The sequence below is a fragment of the Neolamprologus multifasciatus genome, chromosome 6, assembly GCF_963576455.1.
Source record: "Neolamprologus multifasciatus chromosome 6, fNeoMul1.2, whole genome shotgun sequence".
Taxonomy (NCBI): Eukaryota; Metazoa; Chordata; class Actinopteri; order Cichliformes; family Cichlidae; genus Neolamprologus; species Neolamprologus multifasciatus.
The window spans coordinates 26,123,954-26,139,759 of NC_140444.1; the positions used below are offsets into that span (position 1 = coordinate 26,123,954).

The window sequence follows — 15,806 nt, forward strand, 5'->3', positions numbered from 1 at the left end:
GGAACTGTCAAATGCAAACGTTGAGACTATAAACACCATATGTGCTTTTTAAGTGTATGTCAATCCATGTTCACACCCTCACCTATCAAAAGAGCGGAACTGTGGCGATGGTTCTCTGGCCGCATCGCTCACACTTCCCAGGAACGCTGGCGGCAACAGGCTTGGATCCACCACGATATCGTCAGTTGGAGCGCTCACCAGGCTGCGCAGAATGTCCTTCACATTTTTACCCTTTGAGTCAGCAGACAGAGCAGGTCTGACCTCAGATGACAGCGTGGACAAGGCCTCTGAAATGGCATCGGGACCGTGAGTTCCACCGGAGGATGACAGATCTGCGTCGCTTGCGGCAGTTGAGGTGTGGTCATCTCCGATGCCGGAATCATAGCGGCGCAGAGAGAAGCCGTTCTCTCCTTCTGTGCTACCTGAAACAGCAGCGCTATCTGTGAGGACATAAATAGTAACAAGTAAGAGCATCCACTTCCATCAGAAAACCTGATTTACATATTTTTCTTCTGGACTGTCGTCTAGATTTGACCCATTACTGACATATTAGCTGCACAGCAGAAATGTCTCTTTTCTTAAAATTGACTGAGTTACATGGCACTTGTCTAATAATGCTTAATGTATCAAAAACAGAGGGCGGGGACAGAGGAATCATGATGGAACTATTTTTTTCTTTGTTTGTGGCATACACCCTGCTCAGGAGGTAGAGCACGTCATCTACAAATCAGAAGGTTGGTGATTCAATCCCTGCTTGGGCAAGATACTGAACTTCAGGTTCCTCCTGATGTGTTCATCAGTGTGAATGTGTGTGTGATTAGATGATTTATTTACATGGCAAGTTACAATCACAATCAGGAAAAACACACACCAAAACAATCTGCAGGTCAAATAAAAATACACAAACTTTAAAAACAGCACTGCTGTGCTTCCACAATTTTTAAGATGATTAGCAGCTGTTTGTTTTTTATAGTCGAACACTATGCAGTACATGAACCCACTTATTAAAAAAGAAAAAGGAAAAAGTCAGGATTCATAGATCCTTTTCAACAACTTGCTTCATTCTGATGCACATAAATGCGCCTGATGATTTTCTTGAAGGTTCTGTATACCTGTACTCCTTGCAGACTGGGAGCGTTGAGGGTGTTTCTTGTCATTGTGGGGCTCCAGGATGTCACGGTACTTGGACACCATGAGGACTGAGATGAAGTAGACGACGGCAAGAGCCAGAAACTGAGCCTGCTTACCGTCCTCCTGAAACAAACAACACACTAAGCAATCTGTACGTGCGTCCTCTTTGAAAAGCACCAGAGGTTAGAGGAGGCCAGAAAAGGTGATTTCATACACGTTATGAGTGCTGTGTACAGGCATGCGAACGTGTCTGCTGGACAACTCACAATGTCTCTGAAGACGACAGCCCTGAGGCGGTTTATGTCCATGTCCTGAAGCAGCCGGTCTAAATCTCTCACTGGAGACATGCCACCTGTCACAGCATCAACAGGACTCTGCATGCATGCATTAAAAATCAAGCAATTATCATGTGAAATGTATTATTATCTGCAAGGGAAGTGTAAACCGCACGTGCACGTTTACACCGTTCTGGGTGTTTATTAATCCTTCAAGGAGCAGGGTAAGGTTTAACAGCTTAGGGAAGCTATCCCTCCTGAGACCGTGTCCTTAACATAATGGCTTTTCTATAGAGCCACTGCATTATAAATGAGGTTTAACACCCGGTTCAGGGAAGAACAACATGACTTTTACTGGAAGTCACTGTATCAAATCAAAGGGGCAATGACAAAGGGCTTAGTCTAGTGTAACAAATAGCAACCCGTGTGGTAACATAATAAGATATGAGCTAATGCAATAACACTTGGTAGCTGCTGGTGAACAGGACAAAGGGCAAAGCGCCTTCTGGTTGCCTACTGAGGACAGGAGAAGGACAAAAAGCGCATTATACAAAAGATAATCGGCACAAATGTGGGAACCGGTCAAAAGTATGATGTTATTTTGCGTTTGATGGTAGAGGAATTTAAAACAGCAGAAAATGTAAGTTAAGGTGATCATTTCAAGTACTTGCCTGCGCAGATGCAGACTTGGCTGTTCCAAGCAAAGTGCCTTGCATGGCTGTGTAGCTGCGGGCTGAGCTGTCTGCGCCGTTCTTAAACTGGGCTTGCTGACACTCCAGACAGTTTCTCACTGCGATAGCACACACTAGGGAGGGACGGAGAAAGAGATCTTATGTGACATCATACAAATAAAATCATTGTCGGGGGGGGGGGGGGGGGGGGGGGGGGGGAATGCGAACACAAAATTGAAAAAATTGAAAATCTTCGCATTTTCAAGCCTCCGAACACAACAAAAGAGCGCGTAAAACTGAGCCGCGAGAGGAGCGAGCAGAGAGAGAGAAAAACAGGCGAGAAAAAGCGGGGCCGTGACAAGGTCAGTGCTCTGGCCAACTCTGGCAGCATCGTTCACTCTTCCCTGCTCCACCTCTCCTCCCAAGGTCATAGTGCAAGGGTGTGCTCTTGAATCACATCCACTGTGTGCAGCTCCCATAACAAATGACACTGCTGGGTGTGCACATGCTGAGTAGGCAGCGCGATACACCCTTCAACGGACAAAAAAAAGACGAAAAAAAGAAGAAGAAAAACCTCGTTGTCCGACAACTTTAGGTGGGTTCAGAACTGGCACACTTAACATTTGTAATTTAATGTATTGCTCCTCTTTGGACCCCTCCCAACCCCCTCTGCTCAGAGCGTGACAACTGACAAATGTTAACTCTGAGGCATTTAGATTACGAAGGAGGGAATTATTCCGTCTGGAAATGGGCTCGCTTTTTCCATTAGGACCACTCTTTCATACGACCATTTATAAAAGGAAGAAAAAAAGAGGAGAGGGAGGGGTGGAGACGCTAAAACCTTGTTACAGTTTTCCAAAATCAGATTAGGTGCCAGCAATGGGGAGCGCATACCTCATCAAATATTCATTTCATAGCGGCTGCTTTCTAAAACTGAACCTGTGCTATGGTGGCATCGTTTTCCTGTAAAACACACACAGCAGCAGCAGCAACATCAGAGGGAACAAGCGTTTTTAGATAACAAGTCGGCCTCTTGACAGCCGTTTTGTTTGTGGGCTGGACTGTGTTTAAAAGCAGAAACAGATACCTGAATGTGCAGCATTAAATATCCAAAGAAAATTCAATCATTTTTTTAAAGCTTAAGTACAAAGTATACTGTACTACTTTCATTTTTAATCTGTGCATGCTGCGTTGATAAGGTGTGCTGCAAAAGAAAAAAAAATTAAATGAATAATGTAAGATTTTCAATATCTTTTATTCAGTGATTGTGAGGCTAGGCTTTTGATGCTGTCAGGGGAAACTTTAATAGCCTGGAACAGAAGGCAGACAAAGGCCTCGGGCTACGCAGCAGTACAGTACAGCCAAGGCCATTATGAACAACTCACTATATCATGCGAGCAGCCATTTTAAAGTGTTGCCATGCAGGAGGGTTATAATAACAAGATAAGAGAGGGCTGATATGAGCGGGGTGAAGGAGGCGAGGGGGATCCGAGTGGGAGCTGGAGCTGAAGATTGAGAGGAAGAATACAGGGACGAATACAGAAGGGAGGGTCAAAAACACTGTAGGGAGCCATGACTGGGGCTAATACAGAAGGCTGCTGCCAGCTGATGTAAGGTGGATCAATGAGCGGGAGGGGGATGAGGGGTGGGGTTAGTAAAAGGATGAAACAGAAGTGGGAAATTCACTTGAAAGCCAGCTACACATGTAAAAACTCAGCAAGGTAGAAAAAAAGCAGAGGACCAAACAAGAGAAATAAAGCTAGTTAGAAGCTCAGGAATAATGACAACGTGCATACCGAGGCGAAGGCACTGTCGGAGGATGCCTCCTGATGACATGTTTTTCTCAGCTTCTATCTCTGTGAAGTTGAGCGAGCTGGCAAAAATAAGAACGTCCACAAGGTTGATGAGGCGCTGCAAGAAGGTGACCGAAGCCTCCACTGACAAGCCATGGGAGGGCTCGATGTTTTCTAGCTCATGCTGAAAGTAGAGAGAGAGAGGGGAAAAAATATATAAATAATAAAAGTAATAATAAGGAAACCTCTAAACATTTTCTCTCAAAAGTAACATTACAGTCAGGTTTTACCCTGGTCAGAAGCCTTGACTTCTGACCTAGTAAGTTGTTACATCCGTAATGTGTGCAGCACTGAAAATACATCAAAGAATGTGAAAATGCAATTTTTCACATTCAGGTTGAAATCTGGTTACAGAGCCCACGCAACTGAATGTAAATCAATTATAATGGAAGTGAACTCGCTCCTTAGACCGGTCAGGTCATTGGCAGAAGCAAAGAATGGTGCAAGAGAGCGGCTGTCACTGAGGTCAGACAGGACTAAAACAAACTAACGTTGTTAGGAAGCAGCTAACTGTAGTCTAATGTGATTGGGGAAAGGTCAATGTGGATGGATAACTTCCTGTGACCGGAGCCACAGCCACACAAATACAAACGTAAAATCACACGTGCAGCGAAGGACTCACGGAGGAAGATGTGGCAGCTGAGAGCAGAGGTAAAATGCCTCCGCAAGCCATGACGAGATTGTCTACCACCTGGGATATGAGGTGTATGCTGTTGTGGACAAACACCACATTCTCGCTGCTGTTTACAAAGTCCAGAATCGTCTTTGTGGAGTGACTAAAAGGCAAAAGACAAGAAGATGGTTTTAGTTATTGCAATGAAGTATTAACCTCCTAGGACCTGCCGTCCACATATGTGGACATCACATTTTGGGTTATTTAGACCAAAATACTCATTTTTGCTCTACATGGGCCTGATATCCACTTACGAGGACATTATACTGCTACTGTTCTATCAAAATTTTAAATGAATATCCTCATATGTGGCTCTCATTTTTCTTAAAAACAAAAAAAAGGTAAAAAAAGAAAAAAACTGGTAATTCTTTGCTTTTACATTCATCGGGCCCCAATGTGACCAAATATCAAAGAGAAATTAAAAATGCACGTCGTGGAAGAGTTCGGGTCTTAGGAGGTTAAGGCACCTCTAAATTCACCTCAAGTCACACTCACACAGCGTAAAGCTATGTGGCTTGTTCTTCTTTTATTCAGACACTTACTTTAATATCTGGTCCCATTGCACAGTTCTAATGTACTTTTCTAGCTCAGGATCTGTTACAAACCAATTTCGATAAAGAATGACTGAAAAACTCACTTATTTGCTCTACAATTTGATGAGATTACACCATTCTGACAATTACAGATTTAGAGTTACATTGTTTTTAAAAGCCTGCTAACTCGTAATTTTCTGAACAAGACAGTAAACCTATTTTCAAAGTGTAAGGACCAAACTATTTTTTTCACTTTCCAGTCTTTATGCTAAATTGAGTCAATCACAACAAAAAAAACCCATAAAACTTCTGCATGTTCCTCAAAAAATCTTTAGTTGATAAAGCCGTATTTCTGTTTATTGAAGCATTAATAAAATCAGAGCCCGCGGACTGTCGTCCTACCTTCTCCACATCTGGACATCTGTCTCAATCGAGAAGAGCAGGTCAGCGAGGAGACGCTGGTGCATGTGGGACCAGCGGAATTCTGGGATGCGAAACATGGTGGAGCGAGGTGCAGGGGTGCTGCTGTCTGTTGGCTGGCCTGAAGAACTTTCTGCGGCTGTTGATGCAGCAGCTGCTGACTGACCTTGGCTTGTTTCCTACAGAAATATGGAAGCCAAACGTCATACATTTTAATGTGACACGAACCTTTGACAAAACACTTTGAAACTTAAACGCTCAATTTTGTGTAACACCTAAACTATAATAAACTATTGTAACAACTGAGTAACACATAAGTGCTAAAAAAAAGGGGTGGATTGCATACTGTTGCAGAGGTCTCCTTCAGTTCAAGTTTCTCGGTGTCTAAGGCCACATTGGACACGTCCAGTCTGGCAATTTTGATTTCTTTGGTTTTGCTGACAGACTCTGCACCCTTCTGAGTGTCGGAGCTGGTAGAGGTGGTGCTACTGTCAGCGGCACCAGATGGGGTTTCTTCTCCAGTGGCACTGCTGGTCTCTGATGGCTGGACATCTGCAGTGGAGTCTGATGCCGCTGTAACCTCCTGGGCTGTAGGTGGCGGTGTGGTGTCTGAGGGCTGCTGGCTTGTAGTAGTAGTTTCAGCTATGGAGGAAGACTGTTCATCGCCAGCTTTTTCTTTAGGTGCTTCTGTGACACTTTTCTCAGGTATTTCAGCTGGAGGAGTCTGGCTTTCCACACAAGGCGTCTGTTTCACTTCACTTTCCTGTGTCTCAACTTTTTCTTCTTCCTTATTCAGCTCCTGTTCTTCACCCCCATCTTTTCGTTCGTCCTCGTCCTTCTTCACTTCCCCACCTTCCTCTCCGGTAGCAGCAGAAGCATAAGAGGACTCCTCTTGGCTGTCATCAGCATCGCTAGGATGGACCTGGTCGCTAACAGATGACACGTCAACCAGGTCCTCATTGAGGACGGAAGCTCCACCGAGCACGCTGTTTTCTCGCTCTGAAGCTGCTGGCGGTTCAGCCTCTGCTTCATTTAAAGAGTCTTCTGTCATTGACTTTGACGAGTCACCTTTGTTCTGTTCACTTTCAGATTTTTCATCATCTGTTACAGGTGTCTGTGCATCATCGCTACCAGATGGTGCAGAGTCTTTACCCTCGTCCACCGCTTTTGTGTCAGCCGTTTCATGTTGTGCAGTTTTTCCAGTAGAAGTCTGTGCTTTCTCTTTGTTGACGTCTTCACTCGGCTGCTCTGTAGCACCTTTTTGCGTCTCCTCTTTGACACCCGAGCTATCTCTGGTAGACTCCTCCACCAGCTGCTGTTGCTCTTGTTCTTCATCTTTGGCCCCGGCCAGGATGTTGGACACAGTGATGGATGCCTGTCTCCTTTCATCATCAACCTCCAGCAGGCTGGAAGTAATGGTGGAACTGGATGCTGAATCAGGGGTTTTCTGGGACAGCTTGTCCACAGTCAGCTCAATGACAGTGGAGGGAGCGGTTTCCTCTGCAGGTGGCCCATTAACACATTCCATAGTCTCAGAGCTTTGGCTGACACCAGAGATGGAGCGAATCGTGCCGGTGGACTCTTGATGCTGGTACTGACGGAACATACGGGACAGATTCTCTTTGTGTTGCTCAAAGGTGACCTGCAAACACAAAACATGTGATGTTAGAAAAACTAATGTCATACTGTTCACACACTTTATCAGTCTGCTCCGTTTGCCTAGTTTGATGATAAAAACTGATTCATTGGCTTATTACAGTCCACCCACTGATGATTCTATGTGAATAAGGAAATAAGCAGGCCAATATAACACACACACTAAAATGTTTAAAGCAAAATATGTATTAATATGCACATGTCAGTGATACCATTACTAATAAGAATGATGATGAGCCTATTTAGCACTGAAATTATCCAGTGAGATCTGTTCCTCAATAAGCAACCAAAAACTGCAGGTCATCAGATATTCATGTCTTGCTAGCCACAAAGTGAGCCAATCCCCACTCTGCTAAAACAACAACTTAGTTTGTCTTGATGCATGGTCAACCATCCAGGTAAGTAAATCTCCAAAGATTGAGAAACCTGCAGTCAGCTGAGACTGAAGAAGTCACTGATGAGTAATGAAACATTTCTCCTACAGAAAACGCTACGTCCAGATGAACAGAATCAACATTTGGAGAACAACTACTTCGTTTTTTTTGACAAATAAAAAAAGTTACTTTACTTTGCACCTCATAGTTATCTCACACACAGCATGGCTTGCACCAAAGTTAACTGTACAAATGAGCCCCATGTAAGAAATGCGCTCCAGTCCAGGTGATTGAAACGGCAGTATTTTATTTGCATCGTACTTCTCACTAATTAGCAGCTAACCTGATAACCTGATATCATTTCCCTTTCACCCAAATATGCTAAATGAACTGGGCCTTATTATATTGCTTTTCGATTCTACTTGAGCACTCAGAGCACTTTATACAACATGTTTCATTCACACACATTCACACAAGCTCTTTTTGTGCATTTAACATTCACACTCAGATGAAGCCATTGGGAGCAAACTGCGGTTCTGTATCTTGCCCAAGGATACTCTGGCATATAGACTGTAGCAGCCAGAGATCAAATCACCGGCCTTCCGATTAGTCGATAATGTGCTTCTGAGCCACAGCCACACTTTTAGTTACCTAAATTTGGTTGCTTTTAACCCAAAAACGCCAACACAGCTGCAGCCAAAGTGTTTGGAGACTTCAAATCAGGGATTTTCCATGGATTTAAACTTCTTCTTTTTTTTTTTTTTTTTTTAAAGGGGGGGGGGGGGGGGGAGATACTTCTGTAAAAGAATTTAGAAACATCTGTCCTATAGGAAATCTAAACATCTCAGTAAGGCTGGAAAAAAGCGTGCTGTAACCGTGAAAATAATGTGACCATGTTATTAGGGCTGTACTTATACTGTATATAAATTAACATAAAAACCATCCAGCTACTTATCCACTGTATCCATTTTCTGCTTTTTTCCTCATGTCCCAACAAACAGCAAACCCCAAATTATGGAAGCACGATATCCTCAAACTGCCTGTTTGTTGTGTGCTTCTTATAATATTTGAAAACTGGGACCATTTGTGGCTAACTGTGGCATATTTAAAACTTTCTCTCTCCCTCTCTTACATGCAGCTGCCCACGGCCTATTAACCTCTATCAGTCTTCTTACCATCTGATATAGGTATACTAGACTGCTAGTCTATAACGACAATAGTCTGCAGTGGCATTTGAGGAAGAGCCCATCCATGTAAGCAGTCATAGATTAGCGGTAGACACTATTAGTGTGTGTCTCCTAGCTGCGCTGAGTGCGTGTCCAGCATCGGCAAATCCTCCCACGCCTAATTTAAGACCCTGCATTAATCACTGGGATTGGAGGACAGAAAGTCAAAGATGGGTTGTAGGTGGAGAGGGGGGGGGGGGGGGGTCTGCTGTGTGAGTGAAACTAGACCCACTTTGCTGCTTTTTTACCTGAGGCTATTTGGATAGGAGGAGAGAGAAAGAGAGAGAGTGAGATCTAAACAAAGAAAATGGGAACGCTGGAGATGAAAAGGAAGGAAAAAAAATAAGAAATTGCAAAAGGAGAAAGAGAGTCATTGAGAGTGGAAGAAAGGGAAGGGGGAGAAAGAAGCTGATTATTTGTAATTAATTAGGCGTTATTGTTCTAAATTAGCCTGCTACATGGGTGCTCATTAATCTTCTGTAGTGGGAAGCAGTGATTGGTAATCCATAGCTGTTTTCTGAGTGCACAGCCCGTTCTAAATGCACCAGCAGTCTGCCTCTTTCTTTCTTCCTTCCTCCTGCTTTCCCACTGATCACACAGCAAGACCTTCTACCCCATTAGTTTGAGCTTAATTTGACATTTAGCATTTTTAGCAATTAAAAGGCTGCATTCAGAGTGCACCGCTATGGAAATTATGTAGGCAAGCAGCTCAGCACATAACGTCATAGATTCAGGATGCAGCCTGTACATTAAGATGATGTATGCCGGCCTTAAATGGGGCTCTGTAACAGATCCAGTTACCATTAGACAGAGGTAGTATATGTCTCTGTGGTTTTTGAAAGAGCGTTTAGCTTCGCTACAAAATATAGAAACTGCCTTGGGTGGCTAGGACATCAGCGCTGATCTAATCTAATTTCATTCTACTCCAAGACTCGGTCTGGCCTCAGTGGGTTATGGAAAAATGCTATGGTAATGTACAAAAACATGGTGGGCTTTTCTAATGTGACAGGTAACATGGAATTAAGTGGATGCAGCACAGCCAGATCCTAGAAAAGATCTGAAATGCCTCAAGACTCGAACACAAACAAAACCCAACTTGGACAACTTTGTGTTTTTTGTACACAATAATACTTGGACAATTTTCTTTATTATTACTATTAGAGATACTTTAAATATTCTTAACTGCACTTCTAAAAAAGAAAGGACATTTTTGCAGAGTTTTCACAAGTTCTGAATAAAAACGACAACCTGTTACAGGAAGAGAGCGGCGCAAAGCGCTGATCTTGAGAGGACCCCCATGGTAGGAGCTTGGGAGTCCCCATTTAGATTGGCGATAGATAGATAGTGACCACAAAACAAGGGGGAAATGGAGAGGGCAGCGTGGCTGTAATCCGATTTGCTAAATGCAATTCCTTCTCCAAAATCAATGTCATCTGCTACTGCAAGTCTCCATGCAGTTTTTCTCCTATTCACAGCACTTTCTTTTCTCACTTCTTGTTAAAACTTTTCTTAGTTTTGTCCTGCCCTGCTGATTGAGGGTAATGCAGATAGGCTTCATTTTTATTTTTTATTACAACCATAACAAGACAAGCTTGTAGAAAGATCCTTCCATAGCGTGCAGTAACTTGCACTAAAAGTCAGAAAAACACTTTGGATCTCCACCATTTGGTTATCATTAATTTTATACAATATATGTATAATATGTATAATATGTATGTGTATAATATGTATATTGTAATATGTAATATTTTAAATATATGAATGCTGGAAATGTGCAAAATGTTAACTGCTGGATAACCTCGACAACACTTGATGCACAGCTCTTCATCTAGCATTGGATCCTCACTTTCTTCCTTTGTCCAGTCGTCACTGGATCGCTCTCTAAACTCTTTGCCAAGAACAACAGCTTGAGTCAGGTGTGTGTGTGTCTTAATAATCTTAATAATCCCAGAAGGCAAAGACTGTTTTGCTGAACTACTATTCCTGTGATGTTTAGCACCCCTTCACAAACTCAAACAGACTAAATTATTACACTTGGGGTTTGAGCGAAGAATTTTAATACCTTAATGCGTATTAAATTATGTCAGAGATATCTTTGCTCCTCTCTGCTTATCGCCATCTTTGTGGTGAAAAGTCTGGCAGGTGATGACGATAGCCAGCAGTGGAAGTGTGAAGGGCATCGGGACCTTCACGCCCCGATCTCTCCCTTTCGGAGAACTCCTCGTTCTCAAACTGATTTGTGTGCAGAGACGGACGAGGGGCACCTTGGGTGGGTTGTGTGGGCAGAGAGTGGGAGGGCTGTTGTGTCACCGTGCCCACCTGCAGAAACATCTGTCTACTTAGAGACACTCGTGCAGATACACTAATGATTGATGTGAATAAATGCACATATGAGCACACAAACACACACGTGTGTGTGGGGAAACTATACACACAGCAACTTAATGCAAATAGTTTTTTCTTATATTGTCTCCTCAAACTCTAAATATGAAAATTAGAATATCAGCAGGTATACAATATTTGTAGTTACCTTTGTTAGTTAGCATTGTATCTCTAATGTCTGCAAATAAAAGGGGGATGTATATACTACTGCTAAATAAGGTAACACAAAGTCATCTCTTTTACTTCCTATGGAGCAGCTGTGCTGTCAGCAAACTCGCCAATATGTCAAAAGTAGCCATAAGTCATTATTAAAAATATTAATAAGCAGCACTGGCACAAATAGCACAGTAACAATATCTGTCCCTAGTGATGAGGTGTCTAGCATGCAAATGAATGATATCACAAAAAAAGACAATTTATTTTATCTACAAACCACCTTTTTTTTTTCTTTTTTTTTTTAACTGCATAAAAGAATTTTTGGTTTCCTACAAACATGTTCTAAACAGCCCCAAAGGAACCTCTTGTTTATCATTTTATCATGCAGCCAAAAGAGTGACAAGATATGTGTAAAAATTCAACAGACAGATCATTCACCCAAACACCCACTCTGAGCCAGGAAAAACCCACAAATTTAACACAAGAACAAAAAAGGTAAAAAGCAGACATGCTGCTGCTCATCCCACTCCATCAGCCAGAAATCTGAACAGCCAATACTCAGATCACAGATAACTTACATGAAAAATAATTTTTAAAAACAAAACTTTTATAGCTAGACAGAAATTCCTGTGTATTAGAGCCTGTAAATGATAATAAAACTCTGTGTGTAATGTCTAATATTTTTTTAAAGCCATCCTGCATCAATAGAAAAAGTAGTTTCAGTGCGAGTCACAGACAACTTTTCAGACCATGCTCAGCTTCAAGTACAGCATCACTCTACAAATCAAACTGACAATTTTACCGTGTTTTACACAAGGCAAACTCAATCATAAAAAGTCTTTGTAAAGAGGAGGTGTGCAAATATGTGTGAATGCATATATGCGCTTATCAAGAGGCTCCCGGTGGGCTGGTTGTATTTATGAGGCCTTGTTTCTCTGATTGTTCTCGCGCAGCTCCCATGAATATTCAATGTGATCAGAGAGAAGGGCTTGCTAGAACTCGAGAGAGAAGGAGGGCAAAAAGAAAATGTGCCTGGTAACTCACAACAGACGCACGCGTGTGCAGGGACGCACACACACGGACGCACACACACGGACGCACGCACGAACGCACTACAATCGCGCGCACAAACACAGCCCTGCAGCAGTGGGAGGAGATAGCAACAGTGACAAACAGCTTTGGTGCTACAAAGGTGGCAGGAAATCTATCAAACGGGACAATAAAATTGCAATTGAGTTTCTTTAGCTTTTTTTATAGCAGATGCATGCATCTTGGTGGGACCTGCTGCAAGTTCAATTCAGAGGCAGTCCCCGGCCCTCTGTGTATTTGTGTGTGTCACATTGTGTGTGTGTGTCACATTGTGTGTGTGTGTGTCACATTGTACAAGTGTATGGGTTTATTCACGCACTGTAAGGGTGAAATTCAGCAGGAACAACTGTAACTTCAGTCAAGAAGAAACAGCATTAATCTTGCTGCAAATTCACCACATTGTGGAGGGAAGAAAAAAACTAGAGTTTATCCCTATTGTAAAAAAAACAGCTAAAATATTAGCATTAGTATTTTTTACGCTCCCCAGCAGTCTATTTCTTTTTGAAATATCTCAAGCCACTCAAGCTTGCAGCAGCATCTGCTGTTGTGCATACATGTGTTACCTTTTCAGAATTTCACTGACACTCTTCTACAATATGCTGACCAATATTTTCTTCTTCTTGAGTCCTTATCATTGTGCTTCAGTGTTCAGATGTGTGGGAGTTTTAAAACACCCCACATCCAACACACACAGCAGCCTTCATGCCGCTGATCTCCCCGGCAGTCTTTCTGTGCCCCCTGTTGGATGAAACCCGTCACGGCACTCCGGCTACAGTGAAGCGTCTCATATCACGAGCACTTCTTTAACTCAACTTTCAATCTGCCAGGCTTAAAAACCCCCCAGACCACAATCTGACACCAGCCTCAATTACTTCACTGCTCTGGAACAGAGGAGCGCAATATGATATCAACACTGAATTTCTAAAGCAGTATTTTGAATTCAGGTTTTGGAAATAAAACGTGCCAGAAGTTTATTTTTATCTGTGTGATCTGAAAGAAAGAGACACTATACATAAACACAGAAAGGGAAGGCTGAAGGGATTCTTTCCAATTGGTTTATACTGAAACTAGCTTTTAAATTACAATCACTATATAGCTTCCATAGCTTTATCTGATGGGCACCGGGACGCAAGGTTCAATTACCCCGCTCGCCTCTGCTGAAAGTAACCGGGCGAGATGATAATGCTGTGTGATTCTTTTATTTGATGAATTGTGTTGTGTCGCATTTGAAAGTAAAGACATGGGTGGGAGAACTGATTGCTTTGAATGATCATAGCTTTCTGTTTGGCAGGAATTGAAAAGGAGGAAGAGGCTTGTGGTTACAGTCATGTTGTGAGTGTTTAAGGCTGACGATACTTCAGCAAGACGGTGAGTGTGTTTGCTACAGAAAGATAATGCTAAGATGTTAAAAAGAAAAACAGACGAGGAAATGGAAGAAGTTTGTAGAGAAGGATAAACAAAGCTGTGTGTGAGCTCTGTGTGCGGGGATATAATGAGCTGACCTTGGAGTGCGTGATGGACAGGGTGTCCACCCAGACTCGCCAGCCGCCCCACTCATACTTGATGGCGTGGTAGAGCAGGATGCGGAAGATGGCGTACACCATCTCTGTGATTTTTTGCTCCTCGTTGTTTTGCGGGTTGATGAAGCACAGAGAGAGCATCCACTCCTGCCACACCGAGCACTGCAGCAGGCTCCTGAAAACAAACGGCAGCAAATGAGGAGGTGGCGAATCCCACGGGCGCCTAAACGCAGCGTGCACTGACGTGTGATGTACTTCTCTATCCTTTGAATCGGTCCGATTCTTACCTGCGGTTCTCTCGGCTGTTATTGAACAGTTTGATCATGTCTGACAGAAAGACCCTGCGCACCTCCATGCTCTCTTGAGATGGGGGAGAGTTCTTCAGCAGAGCAGCTATTACCTTCAGAATCTCTGGAAGAGGAAAAAAACCGACTCTGTTTACAGTCTGAGATAAAAATGCTTTATGGAGTTTAAAAAAAAAAAAAGCACCAGTGCTGGAAAATATCAAAAATACTGCGTCTGCTTTGTGCATTTTGTAATGTAATACATAACAGCCAAGCAGTATTTTCAAGGCTTATAAAATAACATTTGAATTTGGAAACACCCAGCATCGTGTTTGGATATACAAAAAGGATTGGTCGCAGGAGGGGAAACCGAGCAAATCAACAGCTATATCATACATTGGTTTCAGCATGTGCAAATCATTGTGTCACAAACTATCTGAACTTGCAGCTGTGCACACCTGAAAATCTGCGCCCGTGGTAAGAAAAACAGAACAGAGGAGAATAAAAAGCCCAGAGCCATTGATCTTTATCATACTGTAATGGCTTTGGTATTGTTTCAAATGAGAGCGCCAGAGTCACAGGCCCTTCTGAAATGCTTGGCTTCGGTTAAACCAAAGAGACTGACTGTTTAGATGAATTATCTAGACAATGTCAGTGTCCATTTGCTCTGAGTAGAGAGACGGTAGGGCTTGGATTTCACTCGTCTTTTCAGACCTTGGCGCTAACCGATGCCCCCTTGCCCCGGCAGACAGTTGTGTTGTTTCTACGCCTTAGTCACTCAAATTATGAGTCGCTGAACCTTTACCGCCAGAAAATTACCCCAGCATGTACCGGGAATGAGGATGGAGGGATGGCGTGTTCCTTTCTTTCTTTTTTTTCCCTTCTTTTTTCCATTTGCTCTTGGTTCTTTTCCCTCGAGTTAATTTGAGGGAAACGGTACTTCCTCGGTTTGTTTGATTGGCTCTGACGTTACTAAAGACTGCAATCAGGGGGCCATTTTGGGAGTTTGTCACAGATTAAATCAAGAGAATACACGGCAAAGGAGAAACAGACCACCAGTCTATGTTCCATACAATATGCTCGCAAACCCATGCAAGGTTCCTATGATATATACCGCCTGTCCGGGATGGTTGGGCAGGAGAGATTTTAACGCAATAAAGGCCTGGGATAATCAATGTGTGACTACACAAAGACCTTGTCAGATTAAGTCTGGCTGGATGTAAACCTTGCTTGTGTTTGGATTTCAGACTGATTAAAGCTTTTCTTTTTTTCAGCTGCATGTGCATCTATGAAAGCACCAGTATAAAAGAGAGTGGGATATTTTCTTTTCTTGTTTGAAATGAACACTTAAGATTTCAACAGAGGGAAAGATTTGGTGAGTTGACGTAAAATTCGAGGTAAGTAACAGCCTAAAAAAAATAATAATAAAAGTGACCAAAGCCACCATCCTGGGCTGTGTTTATCCCACCTATAATTAAATATAGAAATGTGAAGCAAACAGATAATGGCCAAGTAATAATAGTTATCAGCTATGCAAATATTTTTCATTTGAACATTCATTGA

The 15,806-nt window shown here is 42.7% G+C and overlaps 2 protein-coding genes across 16 annotated transcripts in view; one reads left to right on the top strand and one right to left on the bottom strand.

Annotated features, from left to right (window-relative positions):
- lrba (LPS-responsive vesicle trafficking, beach and anchor containing) overlaps nt 1-15,806 on the bottom strand; it is a 175,305-nt gene that overhangs the window by 118,782 nt on the left and 40,717 nt on the right. For 12 of the 15 annotated variants that reach the window (XM_085161782.1, XM_085161781.1, XM_085161779.1 and 9 more), the window contains exons 20-29: nt 14,247-14,370; nt 13,942-14,134; nt 5,903-7,198; nt 5,539-5,735; nt 4,553-4,706; nt 3,874-4,054; nt 2,078-2,211; nt 1,398-1,505; nt 1,113-1,254; nt 83-440 (exon numbers count right to left, since the gene is read on the bottom strand). In XM_085161782.1, coding sequence (XP_085017908.1) covers nt 83-440; nt 1,113-1,254; nt 1,398-1,505; nt 2,078-2,211; nt 3,874-4,054; nt 4,553-4,706; nt 5,539-5,735; nt 5,903-7,198; nt 13,942-14,134; nt 14,247-14,370 — 2,887 coding nt within the window. The remainder of the gene's footprint in view (nt 1-82; nt 441-1,112; nt 1,255-1,397; nt 1,506-2,077; nt 2,212-3,873; nt 4,055-4,552; nt 4,707-5,538; nt 5,736-5,902; nt 7,199-13,941; nt 14,135-14,246; nt 14,371-15,806) is intronic. The other 3 variants (XM_085161780.1, XM_085161772.1, XM_085161769.1) reach the window with 2 other exon arrangements.
- fhip1aa (FHF complex subunit HOOK interacting protein 1Aa) overlaps nt 1-15,806 on the top strand; it is a 200,920-nt gene that overhangs the window by 90,437 nt on the left and 94,677 nt on the right. The gene's annotated exons all lie outside the window — the stretch shown is intronic.